We start from the raw sequence: 27771 nt of genomic DNA on the forward strand, positions 1-27771 counted from the left end.
GGTAAATTGTCTTATGCTTCTCCCAGCTGTGTTAGCTCGCTTTCTAGTTTTTTGGGGGATCATTTTTTCCAATTCTTTATGTAAAATACCTCTTTTCTATTCAATTTATACAGAGTAGAAATCTCAAGAATCAGAAAATACATACTCCATATACCTGGGAGAAATGTAAAGCATAAGAGAATTGGAATAAGTTTGTATTGATTCTGTTCTCTGAATTATCATGGTACCTTTGGCATTAGTAGCCTCAGAGTTTTGGCTTACTCTTTGTTAAGTGAAGATTTATCTCATTCTGAGATACATAATCGTCTACTGGTACATATATCGCATGTTCTGTCCTATCTTTTTTTACTTTGGTAGTGTTTTGTATGTGGTGTTATTCCGCAGAAACTCCACCTACATGATATAGCCCAAGTCCTCCTTTCTAGTGGCAATACCACTGTAGTCTTTGAAAATGTTCCTACAACTTCCCTTATGTCATGTCCCTGGAGCTTTTGTCTGTAGTGGAAACAGTAATACTGAGGTAAAAGGTGCAGCAGAAGAGAACTGAATGTCTTAAATAAAAGTTTACAGTTTATTATTATTTTTATTTCTCTTTTTTAAAATATCTTTTATTAAAGCCTATTTACCACCATCAGTGATGCTTCCCCCACGGCGTTTACAGACTCTTCTGCGGCAGGCGGTGGAGCTACAAAGGGATCGGTGCCTATATCACAATACCAAACTTGACAATAACCTAGATTCTGTGTCTCTACTTATAGATCATGTTTGTAGTAGGTAAGAGAAAAATTTCTTACGTTTTCAAATGTTAGTGTATTACAGATAGAATTATGAACTTTATGCGAACATTTTCTAGGGTTTCTTTGTGTAGCTGTATAACAGTTCATATCTGATTTACTATTTATTCACAGTAAAACCCAGGACTACTAAAATTGAAACTTAGTAGAAAAAAAAATAGAAAATTAGCTTCTACTATGTACCTATGTTCATGTGGTAAGCCACAGTTGGGACCTGAAGCCCAAAAGCCAATTTTTTGTTTTCTTACCTGTGGGTTTGGTTAGTTATTTCCTGTGTTCAACATTTTAACTATGTACAAAGTTATTTTCTACATATATAAATCATTGAAATGTTTTTTTCTTAAGGTTCTGCTTTTTGTAGAATGGCTTCAAATGGCTAGAATAATAGACATTAACTTTGTGTTTATGTTTACCAAACCATGCACATAACTGAAGTTGGAAGAATTCAATCTTGTCTTTTAGTGTTGAGTACTTTTTAGTAAAAATTTCTCTTCTATCTTAAGCTCTCCAAAGTTAAATCATAACTTTAAATTTAAAATACCAAGATAGAAATTGTGAACCCTTCCAAACTTGAGGAAAGAAATGGTTTGGTTCTGATGAGTCAGACACTGAAAGCAGGCTGCTGTAGTGCACATACTCAGTTCCTTCTGCTCACATTCATTGAAGAAGTAACGAAAGAAATGGATTTCGATGGTAAAAGACAGAGTATATGTTAATCAATAAGAAGGTTTTGAATAACCAGAAATACTATGCATACATGTAGATACCGCTTTAAAATAATATTCAGGAGTGTTTATTATTTATTTTAAAAAAATTATATCTTATGTATGAGTGCTCTGCATGTCCACTTGCATGCCAGCATAGGGCATCAGATGGTTGTGAGCCACCATGTGGTTGTTGGGAATTGAACTCAGGACCTCTGGAAGAGCAGCCAGTGCTCTTACTGCCAAGCCATCTCTCCAGTCCCTTGAGGTGTGCTTAAACCAAGTGATTTACTTTGCTTTTTTTGTTTTTGTTTTTTCTTTCATCAGTGCTAGAAACAGAACATAGGTCTTTTCAAATGCTAGTTAAAAGCTCTACCACTGAGCCCTGTCCCCAGCCCTATAATCTGCCTGTGTGTGCGGTTGTGTCATCGCTGGCTGCACTTGTCTGAGCTGTTGGCCTTAGAAGTGATGCTCCTCTTGAAGTACTGGATCGTGTGAGTGACTGCTGTGCTAGCATAGGGCATGATCAGTGATCCTTTCCCTTAGCACGGCTCACCCCTTGGCACTGTTCTTTGACTTCTTTGGGAGAACTTTTAGAGCTTTTTGTTTAAATTGGATGAGTGGGTGGGTAGGTAGGGGATAGATTAAAGGCTATATAGTCTGTCTCTTGTTTATAGCTCCTTTAGGTTGTTAAAATTAAGTCACTCTTAGACCAAGGTCTCTTTGTGGCTCATAAATTCATTTCTGCTGAGGGGACTGAAAGGTGACAAGTAGACCTGATAGTACCCGAAGTGTCAGAAAATAAGAGCCTTTCCTTCATGCATGGAAACAGAAACCCACAACAGGAAGATTTCCCCCCTGTATGCACCTTAGTTCCTGATGTCATTATTTGTAGAACTAATATATAACAAATACTTAGTCCTTTTTCTGTCCTTCACCTCGGGTGGGGTGCTCATCAGACCATGTGTCTGACATTTTACTAAAACTGAAACTCTAAAAGTGTTCCTCAGATCTTCTTTATGATTAAAAAAAATTCACACACATGGTACATGGACTTACTTTTACAGGCAAAACACCCATACATATAACAATAAATTAAAAACAGCATTGCGCCTTCTGTTTATCACTTCCCTCCTTCAAGGCTAACTTCTCAAATCGTTCCCTGCTCACTGTGCAATTCTTTGGTCTGTCCTTATTTTTCTTCACCAGGTTCCTGTAGTGTCACTGCTGATGTTGGTGAGGATAGTCTGTCTGATTCAGCAGCTGCCTTCCAGGTTTTCTCCAGCTTTGTACAGTATTGCAGCATTATAGCTTTCAATAAATATTCCAGGCTCTAGATTGATACTCTGACCCCTCCAAAGGCTCTTCTTTGTCTGTCCCTTTAATAGTTTGTCCCAGGGTTGCCTCTGTCCTCATCTTCCTTCCGTAGGTTATACTTCCACGAATCTAGGGTCTCCTGGAAATAGGCCAGAGCCACAGTTTTTCTCTCCTGAGCCTTAGATCTGAGTACAGTTTGGCTGTTGCTCTAGTTAAACACAGCAGATCCAAATAGATTTTTTCTCTGCCTCTTACTCAGGCCTGCTAAGTCTGTTTGTTTGGTTGGTTGGTTTTTTTATTTGTTTGTTTTGTTTTACACTTGAGTTCTATATTTTTTTTCTTTGTCACATTATGATATATGTGCTTGAGTATATGTTTTCACATGTGGGTACACGTGTGCATATGGGTGCATCTGTGTGGAGGCCCAAGGTTGATACTGGAAATCTTCCTCAGTTGTTCTTCCACTTTACTCTTTTAAGACAGGGTCTCTGGCTGAACCTGGAGCTCACCAATCCCAGCAAGTCTCTAGCCAGTGTGCTCCAGAGATCCCCTGCCTCCACCTTCAGAGGCTGGAATTACAGGCGGGTTACCATGTCAACCTGGCATTTACATGGGGCTCGGGGCATCTGAACTTCCCATCCTCTTGCTTGCTTGCAAGAACTTCAGCTGCCAAGCCATCTTCCCCTGCATTTTCTATCTCAGGGAGGATCTACCTACCCAGTTCACCAAGCCGGAAACCAGGAGTCGTCCCCAGCTGTTCATTCTAGAGGTAGATTTTAAGGAGACTAAGAGAGTAACACCAGGCATTAACTCAGTAAGTTGTTCCTTCATTGCCAGACTGGAAAGTAGAGCCTGAATTTAATTCCTTAAGTTTAGCTGGAGGTCTTCAAAAGAAAAGTTGATCATTTTTAACCATCTACTTTATTTTCTTCTAGAAACTACATTTTAGCATTGGAGTTAGAAAGATATTTTCTGAAATAAAATGTAAACATACTATCCATTCTTTCCTCTCTGGAGAATAGAGAATTGATTATGAATAACTGATTATGACTTTGAAAAACCCATGTAAACACTGAAGAGTTTTTATTAGATTGTACACAATTTTTTATTAACTAGTTTGCACATATTTTCGGTTTAAATGTGACCAGTAAGGAGCTTTTTTTTAAAAGAAAGTATTTTCTGGACTTTTTCACACTGATAACTAATGGAAGTATGTTTTTATATGCTACTTTTATAAGTACAAATTTTTTAGTACAGGATTTTTATAAAATATTTGTAGACACAAGTTAGAGATTGAATTTGGTCAAAATGCTACATTTACTGTTTTCTTTGATACAGTACTGATTTTTAATACCATCTAAAGTTTTGAATTTACTTGAAAGCAAGGACATCAACTATCACTTATGTATCTGAAAAGGATGTTAATAAATTTGCAGGTTACTGTAGCCTTTATTTTTAATTTTCTCTCTAGATTTTACTTTCTGTGTATGAATGTTCTGCCTTCGTGCATTGTGTGTGCCTGCTGTCCACAGAGCCTAAAGAGATGCCTGGCTCTCCTGGAGCTGGAGTTAGAGACAGCTCTATATATATGAGCTGCTATATGGGTGCTGGGAACAAACTCAGGCCTCCTACAGGAGCAGCAAGTGCTCTTCACCACCGAGCCATCTCTCCAGCCCCCCTTAGTCTTAGTAAAAGACTAAATGATAGCTGGGGGGTGGAGGTGCACATTTAATCACAGCACTGGGGATGCAGAGGCAGGTGGATCTCTGTGAGTTCAAGGCCAGCCTGTTCTGCAAGAGCTAGTTCCAATACAGGCTCCAAAGCTACACAAAGAAACTTTGTCTTGGAGGGAGAGGGGGAACAACACAAAAAGATAAAATGATGATTTTAAATTGACTGACAGCTGTCAAGAGACTAAGTGACTTAATGCCCTGTAATTTTGAATCAGTCCTTACTTACAGGTTATTTGCTAATCTAAATAAATCTATTGTGATCAAATCAACTTCAGGCATATGAATTTTTATTACAATTTTATTGGTCTTTGAAAAATAGTATTTAAAGTTGACATTTGGAAAGATAATTCAGTCAATTATAGGTTCAAAATTTAGTTCAGCTAGTTTTGTGAAAATCTGGTAAGATAGTGGCTTTTTGAGCCTTGTAAAAATTTCTCTTGTCAGATTAGTTTCAAGAATTAGGATTCTGGAGGCTGGAGTGATGGCTCATCAGGTAAGAGTGGTTGTTCTTGATGAGGACCCAGATTTGGTTCCCAGCACCTGCATGGTTAGCAGCTGTTTATAATTCCGTTTCCAGGTTTCCAGCTCCCTCTTCTGGCTTGTGTGGATACACTGCACACAAGGTACACAGACATAAATGCAGGCAAAACACCCATATACATAAGAAAAAATAAAAGACTGTCTTATAGAAGTGTCACATGTAATACTTGGCACCTAGTAAAGTGCTTAATAAAGTACAATTATGCATTATTTTCGTTCAGAGTAAAATAACAGTTTAATACTAAAGCAGTTCTTAGTTGAGTAATCTAAAAATTTAAAGTTGCCAAGTATTACCTGCTAAGGCTAATTGCCTGCCACCTGTCAGGCTGGTCAGTTGACAGTATACTCTTCCTTGTGTGCACTGGTGTACACTAGTTGTTTTTTGAGATAGGATCTTGCTGTGTTGCCCATGCTGGTCTCAAATTCTCGGACTCGGTCACTCTTCCTCCTGGAGCTCCACTCTGCTGGGCTCTTAGTACTATTGGTTGGGGAAAAATAGAGAAGACCAAAGTCATTGGAAGATAAATTAAAAAGAACTTTTGAAGATAAATTTAAAGTATGACTTGAGCAAGATCATGCCTGCCTGTTTATTAATCCAGTACTTGGAAGACTCAGGGCACGAAGATGAAGAGTTTCAGGCAAGCCTGGGCTACAGTAGTAAGAACCAGTGTCAAAATGGGTAGGAGGGCTGGAGAGATGGTCCAGTGGTTAAGAAAGCACTTGGTATTTTTGCAGAGAACCTGAGTTTGGTTCCTAGCACTCACATGGTGGATTGTAACTGTCTAACACCCTCTCTTGGCTGTCATATGCTACATGAGGCGCATATATGGTGCACATCCATACATGTAGGTAAAACGCTCATGACACATTCCTTGCCGGAGTTGTTTTACTCCTTCCATCATCATGTTTGTCCCCGGAATTGAACTTAGGTCAACAGACTTGACAGCAGGCACTTTCACCCCATTGAGCCATCTTGCCAGTTCTCGTTATTTATTAATAAGTGTGTGCATGTGATTCACAGCGCATGTGTGGAGGCAGAGGGCAACTTCAGGAATCAGTTCTCTGCGCTGTGTGGGTTCTAAGGATGGATTGTCTGCTGATCAACAAGCACTTTTACCCTGTGAGCCATCTCACTGGCCCCATTTAATAATAGCTTAACTGATTTATATGCTTTAAGATGCTACATTATTTCTTACTCCTTGTAGAACAACCAACTAATGCCATTTATCTGTAAAGTGGTAAACATAATTAATTCCTGAATAATAATTACTTATATGAATTGCCTTAATCAGACCTGGTAGCTTTCAGAAGGCAGCAAAAAAATAAACCTTAGGTTGAAGTAGAGTCTATATTACAGATTTTAACTACAAGTTGACTTGAACAAAAAGTGCCTGATATCATAGTATTTCAGCATACCAAAATAAATTTGATTCTTGAAAATTATAAATACATTCATTTATATTTTATACTTGAGAACTCCAAGAGGAGTTCTGCCGGTTGTTAAATGCCCTTCTCAATATTGCTAAAAAAGCTTTGAAAGAGTAATTATGTGTGGATTTGTTTGTTTTAGGAGGCAATTCCCCTGTTACACTCAGCAAATACTTACGGAGCATTGTAATGAAGTGTGGTTCTGTAAATTCTCTAATGATGGCACTAAACTAGCAACAGGATCAAAGGACACCACAGTTATCATATGGCAAGTTGATCCGGTATGTATTCCTGTATGACTTCTTAAACTGCTAAAAGGGGTACTTATTTGTTTATATTTATTTTTTGTGTGTTGCCAGCGTAAGTGTGTGTGTAGCACATGTGTGCCTCTCTTGCACAGGACTGGAGTGCTTCTGATACAGAGCTCTGTAGATGGTTGTGAGCCATGACATAGACGATAACAGTCAAACCCAGGTCATTTTACTTTTGAATCTTCACTCACTGGTCACTTGTTGTTTGTTTTTGTTTTTTGGGACAGGGTTTCTCTGTAGCTCTGGCTGTCATGGAACTTGCTGTGTAGATAAACTACAGATCTGCCTACCTCTGCCTCCTGAGTACTAGGACTAAAGGTGTGTGCCACCACATCCAGCCGCTTACCTATTTTTAATATACATATGTAGAAGTAGTTGACTTCAGCAAGTGCCTTTTGTGGTCGTGTTTGTCACTTGATTCATATTTATTTATTTACTTATTTTGGGGGGCAAGTTTTCACTCAGTTTCCCAGGCTGGTGTGGAACTCTCCAGCCCCAGCCAGTATTCCTGAACACCAGGCAGATAGAGATGTATCATTATATCTGTCTATGTTGATCACTTTTTTCAATATATTTTTTTCTCTTTTTGTGTGTGTGTGTGTGTAGGTTAATATTATCCTAGTTGTTCAGGGTTTATGCTAGAGATTATGCTAAATCATTGTGCATTCTTTCATCCTCTGAAAGACTCTAAGGTGCTAAACTTCTTGTGTTGATATGCGGAAACTGGGGTAGAAGTGTTAAAGTCCCCAGTATAATTTGCAGATCTCATGTGGAGTCTTACCTGGTTTTCCCCAGTGATAATAATTGAAAATTATTGCATATGGATTTTAAGAACTAAGTTTTCTCTAATCAGAAGTGTCTTTATCTCTAGATAACCTACAGATATGTAGAAATAAGCATGTTCATTTCTTTTAACCAATTGAACATTTATCTACTAGTAAAAAAGAGCATGAATCCAAATAGGTTAAGGAACTACACTTGTTTTAGGAGCCATTCACCTAAGATCTAAAGTAAATAAAACTTGGTTTGGGACTAAAACAAGGCTTCTGCCTTTGGATAAATATATTGGCCCCAAATTTATTTTGAGTAAGACAAAAACAGATTAGTATTAGAAGCCAATATGATGGCTCAGCGGCTGAAAAAGGCATGTGCTTTGCCAGCCTGGAGACCTGATTTTGTTCCCTGGGACCTTCGTAAGGTGGAAAGTAATGACTCCACAAAATTGTCCTGACATATGGGTCATGGCATGTCAGCCCACATACAAGTATCATGCACATACAACATATATAGCAAATAATTTAAAGGCACCATAGAAGGGAAAGTGCAAATTTGAGACAAGTACTTCTTGAATACCTTCCTGTGATATACTGTAACTGGGAACAGGAAAGAACAGCATTCTTCACTATGAAGAAGGAGGTCTTAAGGACTGGAGAGATGGCTCAGCAGTTAGGAGCACTGACTGATCTTCCAGAGGACCCAGGTTCACTTCCCAGCACCCACATGGTAGCTCACAACTGTCTATCACTCCAGGATCCAACATTTTCTCATAGACGTATGTGTAGGCAAAACACCAATGCACACAAAATAAAAATAAATAAATAATTTTCTTTAAAGAAAAAAAAGAACTTTTACCTTTTTGCTCCATAATACCTAGTTAGCAATCTGACAGACTTACTGGTTATCTTAAAATAATACTGTTAAATACACATAGCAGGCCTCAGGTGTGTGTGTGTGTGTGTGTGTGTGTGTGTGTGTGTGTGTGTGTGTGTGTGTGACATATATACACACAAATATAATTCCATATAATTTAATTATAAACTTTGCACTAATTATTTAAGGAACCTAATTATATTGGAATGTGGGCTCTCCACCTAGAATAAAAAGGTACAATATATAATATTCCTTCATTAACCCTAAATAATTTTAGTAGCAGATAATGATTACCAGCATTCTGAATTAGTAAACTTAAATAATATTGTATAATATCTGCAACAATTTCAATATGAAATAAGAGTATTTGAAATTTCTCTATTGTTAAGGCATAATACTGAATTTACTGTTACCTAATATTTCTATGTATGTTGCATCAGATTAAATGCATTGGTGATAGATTAAGTCACAAATAGTTCATTGGCTTCTGTATTAGTCAGGGTTTCTATTTCTGTGAAGAGACACTGTGACTACAGCAAGCCTATAAAAGAAAACATTTAATTGGGGTCACTTACAATTCACAGGTTTAGTTCATTGTCATCATGGTGGGGGGGGACATGGCAGCAAGGGGCTGGAAAAGTAGCTGAGAGTTCTACATTTTGATCAGCAGGTGGCAGCAGGAATCTCTATCCACACTGGGCCTAGCTTGAGCATAGGAGGCCTCAAAGCTCACCCTCAGTGACACAACTACTCCAGCAAGGCCACACCTCCTACCAGTGCCATTCCCTCTGGGGACCATTTTCTTTCAGACCACTACCACAGCATCCATTAACGAAAAGAAGTAATAAACACTTCTCCTTGGAGTAATTTAACCAACAATGAGCCCAATTCTCTGCCTATCTCTCCCCCCATCTGTCTGCTGTATGAGTCTGATCTGCTTACTTTAATGCTGTTTTGTGACTCTGTCCCTAACAAAGGCATCAAAGATATCAAAGGCTATCAAGCAATAATATCTGTATGATGTAATCAACATTTATGGTAGATAATTTATTTTATAAGGCCACTTTCATATTGTTTTCAGCAAATGATATCGTGGCGTGTGTCCACACGGGTATGGAAAAGCACATAACTAAACACTGCCCCTTAAGATGTCAGCCTAGGCTGTGAACGTCGATTCCATGGCGAGGCCATTTAGTTTGATTATTTATGTGGCTCTCTGTCTCGTTGTTTTTGGGAGGGGTCTCTATGTAGTCTTGGCACTGGGGTTAAAAGACTTAGGCCACCATGCCTGGTAACATTGTTCTCTTAAATAAAGGATAGGGCTTTGTTGGTGTTGTTGTTTTGGGTTTTTTTGTTAGTGTTTTTAATTTTTTTTTAAAAAAAGACAAACTATCTTTTTTCATTATATATACAAATCCAAGTTCCCACTCCCTCCCATTCCTCACTTACCAAGAGATAGTTTTATTATAATTTATCACCACAGTATGCTAATAAACTAAGTGTTGTTTTCTTTCTTGCCTACATTCAAGATGGAAGGAATCTGGGTGGTGGCACACACCTTTAATCCTAGCACTTGGGCGGCAGAGGCAGGTGGATCTCTGAGTTTGCAGCCAGCCAGAGATACACAGAGAAACTCTGTCTCAAAAAAAAAAAAAAAAAAGGAAATACTGAATTTTAGGGAGTGGTTAATTAGAGATATACCTTTAATCATTTGTGTTCCAAGACCCTGCTTCTATCCATGAACCCTTTCTTGTAGATGTCAGGTTAAGAAGCCCATCAAAGGATTGTATAGGTTAGAAAGGGCAATAATATGCAATTAAATAAAGTTATTATGTTTATTTTCAGTTGAAGTATAAGGGCATAAAGGAACCTTATTAGAGCTATGATATAGCATACAAATGGGGACACGAACAAGACATTCTGGTAGAAAAGGAGTGTGACTTGACCCCTTCATTAAATAAAATAGACTTATTTTTAGTGATGGCAAAGAGTCACAAATGACACTAGAAGGAGTCTGGTATGTACACATGACCTTTGAATTTTGAGGGGTTTTGTTAAGTTCGTTTTGCTAGGAGTTGTGGGTGAGATTCCCACTTTATTAGCCAGTATAAAATGCCTATTGTGTGTTAATTTTTTTTAATCTAGCAACTAAGCATATGATAATAAACCCTGATGATTCTATAATGGACTCTGTGGGAGCTCAGAAGAAATCTCGCTACTTCTAGAAAGCTAAGGAAAGTAAGAAAAGAATTTAGGTGAAAGATCAAAGAACTGCTTAGGTGAAACTGATTCAGAATATCCTAGGGCCATCTGGGAGAAGAGTGGAAGTTCAGGAGGTGAACCAATGAAGCAGATCTTCTGTATCTCTTGCTGAAGGGTTTAGACTTGCCAGTGTTTCCAGAATGGGATTTCTTGAATACTGGGTGTGCAGAATATAATAGGGTTTTCTTTCTGTCTGTCTTTCTTATTTTCTTTCTTTCTTTCTTTCTTTCTTTCTTTCGGTAAAACGAATTTTTTCTTGGTCCTATTAATTTAGGAATGCAGAATTAATATTTAGATTCCAATCTGAAATGAGAAGGATGACTTTAAAGATGGCCGTACTACAAAAAAAGTCCCGAGACTGGTGAACTCTTGACATAGTGGTGCCTTTGTTATGTCAAATACTATTTAGAAAAGTTGACTGCACATTTTTCCCCTTTGTCTTTTTTTTTTTTTAAGACAATAGTTTTATTTAAGCCCTAGTTGTCCTTTGTAACACAAATTCTAATTGGTCTTAATAAAACAACAACAACAAAAAACACCCAGTCAGATATAGGGGTTAATGCTGAAGATCAGAGAAGCAGAGTGGCCAGCAGCTAGAGAGTTCTTTTACCTCTACAAATGGTCAGACCGAAGGGGGAGGAGGGCGATCCTGTCCTCGGACTGCACTCTTTCCCTTACTTCTCTCTGCCCATCACTCCTGTCTCCACCTCCCTAGTTCTGGGGTTAAAGACCTGTGATCCCAAGTGTGGGATCACCTTTGTGTGAACTGTGTTTCTCTTTTACACAGATTCAATCTTGTATAACCCAGAGTGGCCCTGAACTAACAGATCTTCCTGTCTCTGCCTCCCGAGTGCTGGGATCAAAGGGGTGTGCCACCACCTCCAGGCTTGAATATGTATTTTTTATGCCCATTTTTGTTATTTGTTTTGTTTAAACTGGATTCAAGGTTGAATTAGAATTCATGATCTTTCTGCTCTGTTTCCCCAATGCTGGGATTAGTGTGTAGAAAAAAGAATTTAAGGTTTCGTTGCTGTTGTTTTTAATATATATGGGTATTTTGCCCAGCGTGTGTGTGTGTGTGTGTGTGTGTGTGTGTGTGTGTGTGTGTGTCCCTGGTACCCGTGGAGACCAGAAGAGGGTGTTGGGTCCCATGGAACTAGAGTTAGATAGCTGTGAGTTGCCCTATTGGTGCTGGGAATCAAACGAAGTCTGTTGTGTGTTGTTTTACTCTTGTATTTTTGTGGTGCCCGCCACCTAGCTCCCAAATAAATCACACATGGAGGCTTATTCTTAGTTAGGCTTGTTAGTTTGGCTTGTTTCTTGCCAACTTTTCTTATGTTATCACGATTACCTTTTGCCTCTGGGCTTTTATCGTTCTCTCTTTCTGTATACCTTTCTTTCCTTTTTACTCCGTGACTGACTAGGTAGGTGCCTGGCTCCAGATGTCCTCCTCTCCTTGTTCTCGTGTTGCTCCTCCTTTTATATTCTCTGCCTGCCAGCCCTGCCTATCCTTGCTTCTGCCTTGCTATTGGCCGTTCATCTCTTTATTATGACTGTCAGGTGTTTTTGATAGGCAAAGAATCACAGCTTTACAGTTACTCAAATGCAGCGTAAACAAAAGCAACACACCTTAAAATAATATTCCCCAACAGGAGTCCTGTGGAAGAGCAGTATCTTTATGATGTATGAAGTTCATTCTTACTGAGGTATATAAAATAATTGGTTTTTTTTTCTCCCTCTTCTCTCTTCTCCCCACCCTCCTGTAGTTCTTTTGAGACAGGATCTTGCTGTGTAGCCCAGCCAGGCCTTTAACTTGTGGTCTTCTATATCTAACCTCTCCAGTATGGAAAAAGCAGTCATGTTCAAACAATCAGTTTTCTTTTTTTTTTTTTTTTTAAATATTTATTTATTTATTTGTTATGTATACAATATACTTTGTGTGTGTGTATATGCCTGCAGGCCAGAAGAGGGCACCAGACATCATTACAGATGGTTGTGAGCCACCATGTGGTTGCTGGGAATTGAACTCAGGACCTATGGAAGAGCAGGCAATGCTCTTAACCACTGAGCCATCTCTCCAGCCCCAAACAATCAGTTTTCTGGATAAGTATTTCTAAAGGAATTTATTGTCAATTTAGAAGAAAATCTTTGTGTTCCTCTGAAGTATTGTTTTGTTAAAATTTTGTTCTTTGGCAATGTTAAGCTAGCCAAAAAAGATGTAAAATTATGCAAGCCATTTTGACCTTTTATTGTTGATCTGATACAGGTACTCGACAAAGAGGAATCAGTAGTTGCATTGTTAATGTACTGTCAAAAGATTTTAGTCCTATGAATAAACAGCATAATACACAATCCATAGTTACATTTCTGAAGCCAGGAAGTTTCAATTTTATCAGACTAGTTTAAGACCTGTTTATAGTTTCTTAGAGGTCATCACTAATGGACTTTATCTACCCCCAGGCTTAAATTTGGGCTCAAGGGGCTAGAGAGGTGGCTCAGTATTTAAGAACACTCCCTGTTCTTCCAGAGAACCTCAGTTCTGCTCTCAGCTCTAATATCCAGGCTAGGGGACCTAGTCTCTGAAGGCCTCTGCAGGAACATACCCAACCCCCTACACACATACAAACACATAAATAAGACTTTTTTAGTTATGCTCAGTACATCTCTAGTTGAATATCTAAAACATTAGATTTTTGGTTTTTCAAGACAGGGTTTCTGTGTGTAACAGCCCTGACTGTCCTGGAACTTGCTTTATAGAGCAGACTGGCCTCAAACTCACAGAGATCCTCCTGCTTCTGCTTTCTGAGTGCTGGGATTAAAGGCATGCACTCCCACTGCCTAGTAATTAGATTTTTTTCAAAATTTCTCTTCTTTTCACTTAAACCAGAAATCTGGAGTTTGTCCTCTACCCCACCCCTAAGTGCTGGGGATTGGACCTAGTTAGTATACATGCTAGCTGGAATTTTAACTTGCATTTTTATCTCTAAAGTGTCTTCATCATATCTCTTTAGTTCTGATAGGCGGATTTTTTTTGCTTGTTACATGTTTCTTGAGTCTTCCTTCTGATTCATTTTCAGCATTGTTGTTCCCATCTCTTGCTAAAACTTAATATTTTATTAGATATTCCCTAGACTGGCTTGATGTTTCCCTCTGGATAAACCAAATCGTTACCGTGAAGTAACCATGTCACCTCTTCCCGTCTTGTCTCTTACACATTTGTCTCTTACACACTGTATATTTCAGCCCTTGAAGCATAGTCCTTTGAGTCAGGAAGCCCAAATGAAAATTCTTCGCGTATAGATTTGTTTGTTTGTTTGTTTGTTTGTTTGTTGTGTATGCAGTGTTCTGCCTGCATGTATTCATTCCTGCAGGCCTGATGGCTGTGAGCCACCATGTGGTTATTGGGAATTGAACTCAGAGCCTCAGGAAGAACAGTCAGTGTTCTTAACTGCTGAGCCATCTCTCCAGCCCCACAGACAGATTTTTTTTTTAATGTTACTAAAACTTAGTTTGCTTCCATGGGATATATCATTCTTAATAATACTGTGTTGCTATCATATTTTAAAAGACTTAATAAGCATTCAATGAATATCCGTAAGTAGTATTGATATTGATATTGATATTGGTTTGTTAGTGGAAACATAGTATGATACAGTCAGTTTTTTAAATAATATTAGACAGCAAATGGCCCAGGAATTCTTTTGCTATGTATATATTTAAGAGTAATAAAAACATGTCCACAGAAAAGCACATACATATTCTTAGTGGGCTTTTTATTGTTTTGGTTTTGTTTGTTTGAGACAGAGTTTCTCTCTGTAACAGTTCTAGCTGTCCTGGAACTTGCTTTGTAAACCAGGTTGGCTCGAACTCACAGAGATCCACCTGCCTCTGCCTCCCAGGTGCTGGGATTAAAGGCGTGTGCCACCACTACCTGTCTGCCATTTTATTCTTAATATTCAAAAAAGTAGAAACCAAATAGAGAAAATATATACTGTGTCATGCATGAAGCATAGAGACTTTGGAATGAATGAAATAAACCAACTACAAGAGACTGTATTATATTTAATTTCATTTATATGGAATGCCCAGACTATACAAATCAATAAAAATAAAGTAGTGGTTTCTGGGAACTGTAGGGAGAGAATTGATTACCAATAAGTACGGAATTTCTTTGGGAGGAGGTGATAAAAACATTACAGAATTAGAACCTCTAACACTCTGTATAACCTCTTAGACGCTGTTCCACGAGTCTGTGGATCTACATCACCTGTGGAACTGTGCAACCTGAAAGTGTTGATTCTGTGCTGTTATGTGTCTGTGAAGATATTTGCATCTTTTAAATAAAAAGAGAGCTTTTGGTGTGCACATCTACTTTCAGTTACTTTCAAGTTCCCTAAGGACAATGCCTGTGACAGTTTCATGTTTCTATCTAGTATATAATATGCTCTGTATAGTAGGTAATTAGTAGGTGTGAGCAAATCTCTGTGAAGCAAACTGCCTGAGCTTAGTTAATCCGTATTGACACAGAAACTTCACAGAATAAATAATACTATCAGTGTAGCTCTTTACACTTTAAATTCTTGTGCTAGCAAACGGTAGCTTTTAGTTAACTAAGTTGTCTTTTTTTTTTCTTTTTCTTTTTTAGGAAACACACCTGCTAAAGCTGCTTAAAACATTAGAAGGACATGCGTATGGTGTTTCTTATATTGCATGGAGTCCAGATGACAACTATCTTGTTGCTTGTGGACCAGATGACTGCTCTGAGCTTTGGCTTTGGAATGTACAAGTGAGCAAGTTCTATCCTTGGTTTAAGTCCAGCATAATCTTAATACACATTTGTTAAAACTTTATTCTTAACCAGGCAGTGGTGGCACACAGCTTTAATCTCAGCACTTGGGAGGCAGGGGCAGGTGGATCTCTGAGATCAAGACCAACATGGTCAACAGAGCAAATTCCAGGGCAACCAGGGTTACACAGAGAAACTCTTTGTCTCTGAAAGGGGGAAGAAAAATAAAAGACAATATTAGAAATTAAAAATATTTTTACAACAGAACCATTTAAGCTAAATTACTGTAACATGTCTCTTGTAAGTTATAGTGCTTCACATGTTTAGAACTCAGATGTTAAGATTTATAAATTTACTTTATTCTGAATAGTAAAGTTTATTAAAAGGATGGACAACAAGCGTTTACAGCATGCTTTGCTTTGTTCAGTGGAATTCATGCTGTTCACAGAAAAGATTACATAGTTGTCTTTCATCGTTGTGTGCGGAGGTTGACTTTTCAAGCAGTAAAATCTTAGTGTTAAATAAAATTTCACATCTCAATGGCAAGTATGCTGTCTCTTAACCCTACATTTAGTTGTCTGAGCCTGTTTAGTGCCACCAGCTCAGAACATATTTATGTTACAGTTTCTAACTGGAAACTTAGACTTTATGACCCCATCTTAGAAAAACTTGGTATTAGGCCATTCCATTTTTATGTGGTTTTGAATCTCCTTATTTAAAATGTAAACTTTTAGTAAAGGAATGATAATCTATGGTGTGAGTTTAAAAGTAAAGCTTCATGGATGGGACTTTCAATTCAGTAACTGTTAATACCAGAGCGAAAACAATACCACACCCAGATGTGGTTGGTAGTGGACATCTTGGATTCCAACACTTGGAAAGCAGAGGTAGGGTCTCTGAGTTCAAGGCCTACCTGGTCTTCGTAGCAAGCTCCAGGGCAACTGGGACCACATTCAGTAGTAATAACACTCACAGAACTGACGCCAGCAGTCGTGTGGGTGGCGTGACATAGTGAGTACTAAGACGAGCCAGCAAGTACAGGAGATACTCCTAGTGCTGCTTGAGTAAGATCCTTACTGTCCCTCCCTCTCCCTCTCCCTCCCTCCCTCCCTCCCTCCCTCTCTCTCTCTCTCTCTCTCTCTCTCCCTCCCTCCCTCCCTCTCTCTCTTTTTCAAGACAACGTTTCTCTGTGTAACAGCCCTGTCTGTCCTATCCTGGAACTCGCTTTGTAGACCATGCTGGCCTTGAACTCACAGAGTGCTGGGACCAAAAAGGCATGTACCACCATGCCCGGCTTTGCCCTAACTTTTGAAGAGAATTTTCAAATATTGAAAATTTGAGAGGCTGAAGGGATAGCTCAGTGGTTAAGAACACATACTGCTGTTTCCAGAGACCAGAGTTTGGTTCCCAGCACCAAAATCAAGCACCATACAAATACTTATAACTCCAGCTCTGGAAATTAAAAAATCTTAAAAAAGAAAAGAAGAAAGAAAGAGAAATGGTGAAACCAAACATAGTGTCTCGAACCCATAATCCCTCATCTATTAGGAGGCTGAGGCAGGGAATACTGAGGTACGGTGAGTCCCGGGTGAACTATGGAGTGAGCGGTCCAGCTTGGGAATCAGAAAGTTGAGAAATGGTATAGCTCATGTGATATTGCTTGCCTGTTATCCTGTTATTTGAGAGTTCAAAGTCATCCTCAGCTACGTAGCAAGTTAGAGACCAGTATGTTTCCCAAAAGCAGAGAAAGGAAATGGTGGGTCATATGTGCCCACCACCCTGGATTTGATAGTTGTTATGTTTGTGATATTGGTGTACACAATGTACATAAATAAACAGAAACACTTAAACATCAGAGCCAAAGTATTTGAATGTATATTACAGACATATTTAATTCTTAAATATCAAGTATCCTCAAAAATAACATTATCCTTCATAACATTATTTTATGTGTATAAATGTTTTGCTTGTATGTATGTATGTATGTGTCTCACTTGTGTGACTGGTGCCTGTGAGGTTGGAGAAGGCATCAGATTGATGGTAGGGAATCGCGATGAGGGTGCTAAGAATCAAATCCTGATCCTCTGGAAGAACAATAAGTTCTCTCACTGCTGAGTCATCTCCCCAGCCCCTTTTTTTTTTCCATACCTAACCCACATCTCATTTTGTTCCAAAAATGTCTTTTATTATCAAGCTAGCAATTAACCACTGTTGTATTTGTAACTGGGTTTAGGGAAATGGTGAAGCACAGAATTAAATAGGAATAAAATGTAGATTAAAGTGAATCTGATCTAAAAGACTTTTTTCTTCTTTTTTTCTATTAAAGCTTCATTTTCTTCTTCCTAAGCATATACAACCTTACTAGAGACACAGTGACTAATACTTATGTGGTCTTTACTTGAGTCAGATTTTAGTTCCTGGGTGTTAAATCATGTTTATGTTTAACTGTCATTATGCACTACTTGATAAGTTGAGGCCTTTTCTAGTAGGGTTGTCTTTTAAGAAGTCTGAAAGCTATTTCAGATACTCAGATAGGTTTCTAATCTAATGACCTCATACTCACAGTTCTGTGCAAAATAGAAAAAAAAATTACTGCCTCAGAACTTACTGTGTTAATGTATTTGTTAAAAGTAAACACCCAATTTGGGTGCTTTTTGTATTTGCATTTAAACTTTTAGCTGTACAGGTCAAGTGACTAAAACGGTAATTGAATAGCTGAGACTAGTGAAGAGTTTGGGGAAGGATGGAGCTTTCTATCTTGTGCCTCTTGTGCCTGTATCACTGGCCCCGGCTCCTGACCACACCATTGTTTTCACTCTCTGATTTCACTTTTGATTGCCCGCTTCTCACAGGGAAACTATGCCCGTGTACTTTTTTTATACCAAGGGCAGCTTTACCTCTCAGATCCTGTTTCTAATCCCTGAACAAAACGGAACAAGACTAGATTAAATGGTATGTGTAATGTCACCTAAGTTGAATAACTTAGAACGTGTAACAGGAGGATGTCTGAGGTTTCAAGCACTAAACAAGCTTGATTAGTTGGAAGCGCTGTAGAATGCCATGCTAAACAGTACAGAGATTATTTCTGTGCTCTGCTTTTAATTGAAGTAAAGTTACATATTAGAAAAATTTTCCCATTTTCCTTGTGTTATTATGAGCATTTGAATATGATATTTATCATAATTATAATTGCCCTTTGTGTGGTTTTGAGCGCATAGTCTTACTACCTGTTAATTGTGTTCTTAAGGAATTATTAATTGCATTAACTATAGTTTTATGATAAAATTCATAAAGAATTTTGGGTTGAGAAGCTCAGAAGAATTAGCTTTGTAGCTTTGGGCTTTTCATTGTCCTGATTGTGGAAAATTACATATTTAATTCTTTTAAGATGAGAAGATTATTAAAGCTTATTGCATCTGAACTTTTAATTTTTGAGTGTTGTAGTCTTATTTTTTGGTGAGGCCATTTTAAATAGCCGTCTTTCTGAATAGGATGGGGACCTTAGCAGTGTGCCCAGTCACCTTCCGTTCTCCGGCTCCCTTCATCTCCTTCCCCTTTCTTTTCCTTCCTCTTCTTCCCCTCCTTTCCTTTCCAGTCTTCTTTCTTTGCATATACCCCTTAGAGAGACATCTTGAGCATCTTATTATCCACAGTTTTATTTCCTTATAGACAGGAGAATTAAGAACAAAAATGAGCCAATCTCATGAAGACAGTTTGACCAGTGTAGCCTGGAATCCAGATGGGAAACGCTTTGTGACTGGCGGTCAGCGCGGGCAGTTCTATCAGTGTGTAAGTATTGAGTGCCTCCTCACCAGGGTATGCCTATTTTAAAATTGAACTGTTTGCTTAATGATTTTTAAAATTTACAGTTACCGGGCATGGTGGGACATACTTTAAATTACATAGTAGAGGCAGGCAGATCTCTAAGTTCTACAGGCTAGCCAAGGTTACATAGTAAGACCCATCTCAAAAAAAAAAAAAAAGATTAAATAAATTGAAGGTTCACTTGACACATAGAATATGAAAACCTACTTACCATCCTCTTACGAGTATTTAGTAGAATTTTTATTACTTCTTTCTTCTTTTAAAACCATTTCTGGTATTCATAAAAAGTGTAAAATTACCTGGGCATGGTGGCTGTTGTCCCAGCACTTGGGAGGCAGTGGCAGGTGGATCTCTTGAGTTTTCAGCCAGCCAGGACTGTATAGTGAGACTGTGTCTCAGAAAAAAATGAATTTATAGGACTGAAAAGTTCAGCAATTATTTTTGAGTGAGGTTAGGCTTTTGTAAGAAAAACAGTGCTAGCCAGGCATGGTATGGGAAGCTGAGGTGGGAATATTGCCAAGAATTAACAAGTATCCTGGGAGCTGGGCAGTGGTGGCACACGCCTTTAATCCCAGCACTTGGGAGGCCAGACAGGTGTATTGCTGTGAGTTCGAGGCCAGCCTGGTCTGCAGAGCAAGTTTCAGGTCAGGCTCCAAAGCTACAGAGAAACTCTGTCTCGAAAAACCAAAAGAAAAATGAAAAGAAGCAGCCTGGGTTCTGGTGAGTTAGAGAGCAGCCTAGACTGTCAAGTGAGACCACTGTCTCCAGAAACAGCTAACAGTGCTGTAGAACTGAGGATGTGGCTCATCTCAAACGGGGCATGGTGGCACACACTAATTGTAGCACTTGTGAGGTAGAAACAATGGGATCAGAAGTCCAAGGTCCTCCTTGGCTTTGTGATCAGCCCTGGATATAGGAGACCCAGTGTGGAACAGCAGCAAACCCACAAGAAGGTTGAATTTCATGAATCGCCCGAGGCGAAGTATCTGAGGAATAGAAGTAATCGGTGCTGCGGCTGAAGAACCGGCTCAGCTGCTGACATGCAGCTCTTACAGGAGTCAAGTTGGGTTCCCAGCACCCATGCTGGGTGGTTCACAACTACTCTCGCTGCTGTCAGAGGATCCAAAGCCACCCCCCGACTTCCTGGCTTCTGTGGGTAGCTATACACATGTGCACACAACCTCACACAGACACTTAATTTTAAAAAATAAACCCTTTTTTAAAAAGCGATGGGTACTGACAATTTTTCAGTGATTTAAAGAATCTTTCGGTCAATAGCTGCTGTGTTGATTGAGATTTTGATGTCAGTTTTGAGTCTGGGTCACCATGTAGCCCTGGCTATCCAATCATTCCGTGTAGACCAGAGTAACCCCAGACTCACAAAGATCCTCCTACATATGCCTACAGATGCTGGGATTAAAGGCGTGTACCACCACACCTGGCAATTGCAAATTATTTGATTAAACTAAGGTAAATTGCCCTATGACATACAAATGCAGTGTCCCTGAGCTTCGTCTAGGGCCCACATGTCACACCTGTCACTTCTCACGGGGCCTAGTACGTTTTCAGATCTTTTCCCCCACTGCATCACTTCAGTTGGGTGCTTATTTAGATAAACTGTCTGTAGTTGACCTCTACGGAATAAAACACATTTTACTAGGCTGTGCAGTAGGCTGGCTTCATTTCTTCTGGGGAGGTCATTTAAACTACTTTCAGGGCGGCTCACTGACAATACCTCCCTGGGTAGGTATTACAAGCTGCGCCTTTCTAGTAAGATGAACCTTGTGGTTTATTCTAGTAGGTTATAAGCTATTCCTAGTTCTCTTTTTTCATATCCCAGCTTTGCATGTCAGAGTACAGTGTGTGAAGGCCTATAGTCAAATTCTCACAAGTTAAAATACTTGTAGAGTAGTTTGACTAGATCAGCCTCAGACAAAAACAAAGCTATTTTCATAAGTCATTGTCAAGTATTTACATCTGGTTTGCTTTCTGAGTGCTTTTGTTTTTTTTGTTTTGTTTCCCTGCCTAGGACCTGGATGGAAATCTTTTGGACTCCTGGGAGGGGGTGAGAGTGCAGTGCCTGTGGTGCTTGAGTGACGGCAAGACTGTGCTGGCTTCTGACACACACCAGAGAATCCGGGGCTACAACTTTGAGGACCTTACAGATAGGAACATGTAACTATTATTTTGTTTCCAATAGAAATGGTCTAGGCGCACCTTTAATCCCATCACTCAGGAGGCAGAGGCCAGCCAATCTGTTGAGTTCAAGGCCAACCTGGTTGACAGAGCAAGTTCCAGGATAGCCAGGGCTACACAGAGAAACCCTGTCTTGAACCTCCCCCCCTCGAAAAAAGGGGGGGAGAATAGTCTAATTTATACGAAAATGTGTATATAGTTGGGATTTTGTTTATTGTTTTTATTGGTGATTTGAATTGGTTTTATGGGGTTTTTACTAACTCATTCTTATTGACACGTATGTAAGGCAAAAGTTTCATTTAAGCTAAAATAGTTTATAGTCTTATAATTTGAAGTTCTTGACTCTTCATTTGCTTTTCCTGAAAAATTATTTCTGATTACAGAGTACAAGAAGATCATCCTATTATGTCATTTACTATTTCAAAAAATGGCCGATTAGCTTTGTTAAATGTAGCAACTCAGGTATGTGGGGGTATTTTTTGTATTTTTTTTTTTTTTTACAACTTTCAGAAAAATTCAACTTAGTGAAAATGTGCTTTTGTTGTTTATAGTCTAGCTGGTAATGTATGTGTTTAATGCTTAAATATGTAGGAATAAGCTATAAGTTTATTGAAATAATAGCATTTTGCACAAATAGAAAATAAAAATTCCAGTGGGCAAAGGAATATTCACAAATTACTGTTAAAGAGTCTATTGAGGCTGGGTGTATAGCCCGCACCATTAATCCCAGTGCTCAGAAAGCAGAATAGTCAATCTCTCTGAATTTAAGAGCGCTTCCAAGCCATTGGACTAGCTTAGTGTTTCTTGCCTGTGGGTCAAGACCCTTTTTGGGGTTGAATGATCCTTCACAAGGGTCGCTTATTAGATATCCTGCATACCAGATACTTATATTGCGATTCATAACAGTAACAAAATTACAGTTATGAAGTAGCAATGAAAATAATATTATGGTTAGGGTCACCACAACATGAGGCACTGTATTAGAAGACCCTAAGCTAGATTGTCTGCCTTTTAATAAATAAAACAAAAAACTACTAAGCTTCATGATGTCATACGTGCCTGAACTCTTAAAAAAAAAAACTTGAGGGTGGGATATAGTGGGGAACACTTTTTGTCCTAGCATACAGGAGGCAGAGAAGGCAGATCTCTGAGTTTGAGGCCAGCCTGGTTTACAGAGCAAGTTCTAGGACAGCCAGGGCTACAAACCTGGTCTCAAAAACAAGCACAGCAAACAAACCTAGGAGGATCTATCAGCTCCAGGCTACCCTAGAGTATTTGGTGGGATTGTCTTTTTTTAAAATAAAATAAAATAAAAGTCACAGATGGGAGGCAGAACTAGCCCTATCTTTAAAAAAAAATAAAAGCAACAAAAACTTCTTTCTTCTTTCGTTTTGCCTGCAGGGAGTTCATTTATGGGACTTGCAAGACAGAGTTTTAGTAAGGAAATACCAAGGTGTTACCCAAGGGTTTTATACAATCCATTCATGTTTTGGAGGCCATAATGAAGACTTCATCGCTAGTGGCAGTGAAGGTAAAGTGTGTGTCGCTGTTGGCTCACTGCATAGATGAATTGAAATGACTGTGGTTCCCTCCAGGTTATCAGCAGGTGTCAGGTAGCAGATTAAAGTTTTTAATAGATTATCGAATATATTCTTAATGTTACCTCTTGGGGAATGGCTTAAATCCTTGATGTTTTGTTTTGTTTTTGATTGTTTGTTCATTTTCCCTTATGTTGCTGGTGATGGAACCCAGGGCCTTAAGCTGCTAGTGTTCTATGCCTGTTACAGATTAGTGGAACCTGTCCTAATCATGTTTTAGACATGCATTTATGTTTGAATCAAATCAAAGTTTACTTAAATCATTATACCTTTATATAATTGGTTGTTTTCAAAGGTCGGGAAAGTCAGGCTTGCTGGTCATGGTGGCACATGCCTTTAATCCTAGCATTTGAGAGAGATGGAGGCAAAACAAGTGGATTTCTGTGAGTTTGAGGCCAGCCAGGTCTACATAGTAAGTTTCAGGACAGCCAGGATGATAAAGATCCTGTCTCCAAAAACCAAAAGTTGGTTATTATGATTTACCTATATTTCAACAGAATCATTATTTCTACTAAGGCTATAGAAAATAATAATGGTGATTTTTTTTTTTAAAGATAGTATGTGTGTCTGAGCAACACATTTATGCTGATAGTTGTTATGGTTTCAGAAAAACTCAAATTAACACAATTGTCTTTCTAGTAAACTTGGTTTGTAGATGACAAATACCTGTGTTTTTAGATAAACATGTGCCTGAACAGCAAAGTAGAGAGATTAGTTTTCCATTATTTCAGATTACCTCAGTCACCGTCTCTACAGGTAGGAGAAGCAGAGTACCCACCTCCTAGCATGAGGAAGATTTCATTACACACATAAAGTACTTTGTAAGCTCCCAATAAAGGTTTTCCTCTAATTGTTGCAGTTTTCCAGAGTACATCATCATCTCTATTCTGGCCTGGTTTATGTTCAGATACCTTATTTGTATCTGGAGTTGTTCTGTTAACAAATGTATCATATATAGGTCTGGACAGTTGGGAGCTTGGGAACCACCTTACACAGGTGTTTGGGAACTGAACTCTAGTCCTCTACAAGAGTAGTAAGCATTAACTGCTGAGCCATCTTGCCCCAGGTTGTGGTTAGCATAAGTCACAAATGAACAGACTACTGCAAGTAGCTATTTTTGTGGCTTTAGAGCTAAATACCTTGAATAGGAAGAAAAAATTACAATATATTTACATGGCTTTTCACAGAAGTTATTAAACTATTTTATTTTTTCCTCCCTTAAAGTATAATCATATTATATAAATATAATATAATCATGTTCTGTGTGTAGTAAATGGTAATTTTGTTGTTGACATGGCTCTCTAACACGTCTCTGAATTGCTCTACATTTAGATCACAAGGTTTACATCTGGCACAAACGAAGTGAACTGCCAATTGCAGAACTGACAGGGCACACGCGCACAGTTAATTGTGTTAGCTGGAACCCACAGATTCCATCTATGATGGCCAGTGCCTCAGATGACGGCACTGTTAGAATATGGGGACCAGCACCTTTTCTAGACCACCAGAATATTGAAGGTAAGGCACACACAGTCCTTGTGTTCTCCAGACAAATACTGCTCTGAGTGACAGTACTTTTAAATAGCAGCTTACATGCAGAATATGACTTTTTTTTTCACTGTATAAAAAGAATTTGAAAAATCTAAGATTAAGTTTTATTTGTTGTTTTTGGCTAGGCAATGAAGAAAGTAAGCTACAATGTACTTCCTCATTTGCATCAAGTTAACTGTAGTATACTTTAGAATTTTGGGGGTTAAGAGATGGGAACATGCTAAGTGTTAGCCCCATAAGTGTGGGGACTTAAGTTTGGATCCCAAAACCCATGTAATGCTGGTGTATAGTAGTGTGAGTCTATAATCCCTTTGCTTTTATGGAACATGGTAGGTGGACACATAGGAGAATCGCCAGAAGCTGCTAGGCCAGCTAGGCAGACATGTACAGCAGAGAACAAGGGAGATTGCCTCTCGGTGGAAGGCAAGGACTGACACCCAAGGTTGTCCTCTGACATCCACACATCTTGCACCTGCAGGTATACACTTGCATGCACATACAGATTTTATTAAAGTGATGCTTCGTCTTACTGTGTAAATGTGATATGAAATGTTTTATGTACTTGAGAACTAAACAATGTATAAATTCTGAGAAACTTTCATTTTATTGATCATCATTTTTGGGTTTTACTAATATTTTAGCGCCGTATAGCATACTAACATTAACTATAACTATGCCTTATGGCGAAGGAAAGAAGGAACTAAAAGTTCTGTTCTGCCTATGTGCCAAGTAGCATGTTCAGCGCATATTTGCTCTCCATGTGTTCATGGTCTTGAAAGAGAAACATTTTTACTTTCATTTTTATAGGGAAGGAACCAAAATATGGCAGATCTTGTTAATTTGTTGAATACTGCCATTTTGGCAAGTCTAGATCTGGAAGGTTCTTCCCACTACCTTGACACTTGATGAAGAAAGTCATAAAGCTAATAGATGAGGATAAATTCTTGATTAAATATAATAATACTAGAGAGAATAAGACATTTTATGTAAATGTCCTTTTTTCAAGAGACTGTCAAAAAGAGTACAAGTAAAATGTCTTTTAGAGGGAAATACTTACAGATTGTTTTGTTTAGTATGTTCCACCAAATGGTTGTTACTGTTTTGTTTTTCTCATGTGTGTGCCTGTGTGCTGTGTGCCCATGCTACCTGATGTGCATGTTGGGAACAGAATGACAGTCCTCTGCAAGAGCAACAAGTGCTTTTAACTGCTAAAGCCAGCTATGTCTTCCAACCTCCCACCTAAACGATTTAGGAAGAAAAACATTTAACAGTTTCAACTAATGATTTTCATTGGAGGGAAGTTTTGTTTTTTTGTTTGGGTTTTTTTTTTTTTTATGACAGAGATGAAGCCAGTGCACGCCTTTAATCCCAGCACTTGGGGGGCAGCAGAGGCAGACGGACCTCTTAAGTTTGAGACTAGCTGGTCTACAGAGCAAATTATGATCTTTGGACATCTGCAATCTGTAATACCTGTCCTTCTGTATTTTATTAGTCAGTCAGAATGTGATTGGAAGAAGTAGGACAGGAGTTGTCTACGCAGCGGCTTCATCTCATAAGCAGTGCCGGCAACAGCACAGAGGGATAAGAGTTGCACTTTGTACTTCGTGACCTCAGTGGGTGAGCCAGATGCTGGCTCCGTTCCCAGATCAGGACCAATTCAGCGATGTTCATTTTGCTACGCCAACATAGGTCTGACCCTACAGATATGGTCATTCTCATTTCAAATAAAAGAATTACTTTTTGAGAATATCCTTGTAATCTTTTCCCACATACAATGAAAACATTTTTCTATACCTTTTTAGAATAGGAATTTGGAAGTATAAGTGGCTTAAAAATAACATTCAAAGAATGTAGTCTAAGGTTATATGTCATTTAAATACTTAACTCAAAACCATATATCTATGATATGAGAAGTTTGTACATTTGTTGGGTACAGAAGGGTGGTGGGTACACGTCTACGTTGAATTAGTGGACTGCTTGCTGGAATTGATATCCTTCCCCCATATGGGTTTTGTTGATTGAACTTAGGTCTTCAAGTTTACGAGCAAGTGCTTTTACCCGTGGTGCCATCTTATTTGTTCTTAAGTTTGTCTTTATGTGTTACGGATTTTTTGCCTGAATGTGAATCTGAACCACATGTGTGGTGCCACAGAGGCCAGAAGAGGCTGTCTGATTCCCCAGGACTGGAGTTAGAAACTTTTAAAATCCCACCATGTGTGTTATGGGAATCGAACCAGGGCCTTCTGAAAAGGACAGGCATTGTCTTTTTAACTGCTGAGCCATCACTCTACCCCCTGGCTTAATTTCTAATCTTTTGTAATGAGTTACAAGATTGATTGCCTTAGTTACTTTCTGGGTTTTGTTTGTGTGGGGGGTGTATAAAATGGAATTAGGAAAGTATTTATACATGCTACATAAGGTACATGAACTTTGAAAAAGTATAGTAAATGAAACACACCAGAAACAAAAACATACAGACCCACAGTATGCTGTGATGGCATTTTATATTGAAATGGTTTAAAAATAGGCCAATCCACAGAGACTAGAGGAATATTTGGGGTTTTTTGTTTGTTTGTTTTGTTTTGTTTTAAATGGGGATTTGTGTGATTGCTACAAGGTGGTAAAGTGTGTGCTGCTGTTACATAAGCTATCAATATATTAGAACTATCAAGTACTTAAATGAGTGTATTGTTATGGCATGTGGACTCTATCTTAATACAGGGCATATATACACCGCTCCCAAATGGAGCTGGGTGATGCAGGAGACCACAGGCTTTAGCAGCCGAAGGGATTGAATACATCAAGTGTGCAGCTCTGCCTTGTATTGCTAGTTTTCTTTCATTGTTTTTGTTTTAAACTAGCAACATTTTCTTATCCCAATTATCTATTTCAAGGTTAATTTTAAAAATAGGAAATTCTGCCAGGTGATGGTGGCACACGCCTTTAATCCTAGCACTCAGGCGGCAGAGGCCGGTGACCTCTTGAGCTCGAGGCCAGCTTGATCTACAAGAGTGAGTTTCAGAACATCCAGGGCTGTTACACAGAGAAACCCTGTCTTAAGAAAAGAAAAGAAAAA

The 27771-nt window shown here is 38.7% G+C and overlaps 1 protein-coding gene across 2 annotated transcripts in view; it reads left to right on the plus strand.

Moving 5' to 3' along the window:
- Wdr26 (WD repeat domain 26) overlaps window positions 1-27771 on the plus strand; it is a 45596-nt gene that overhangs the window by 12933 nt on the left and 4892 nt on the right. For both annotated transcript variants that reach the window (XM_038349501.1, XM_038349502.1), the window contains exons 6-13: window positions 618-774; window positions 6659-6797; window positions 15385-15525; window positions 19195-19314; window positions 21380-21525; window positions 21930-22008; window positions 22948-23077; window positions 24477-24662. In XM_038349501.1, the coding sequence (XP_038205429.1) occupies window positions 618-774; window positions 6659-6797; window positions 15385-15525; window positions 19195-19314; window positions 21380-21525; window positions 21930-22008; window positions 22948-23077; window positions 24477-24662 (1098 nt within the window). The remainder of the gene's footprint in view (window positions 1-617; window positions 775-6658; window positions 6798-15384; window positions 15526-19194; window positions 19315-21379; window positions 21526-21929; window positions 22009-22947; window positions 23078-24476; window positions 24663-27771) is intronic.

This window comes from Arvicola amphibius, chromosome 12 (assembly GCF_903992535.2).
Source record: "Arvicola amphibius chromosome 12, mArvAmp1.2, whole genome shotgun sequence".
NCBI classification, from domain to species: Eukaryota; Metazoa; Chordata; class Mammalia; order Rodentia; family Cricetidae; genus Arvicola; species Arvicola amphibius.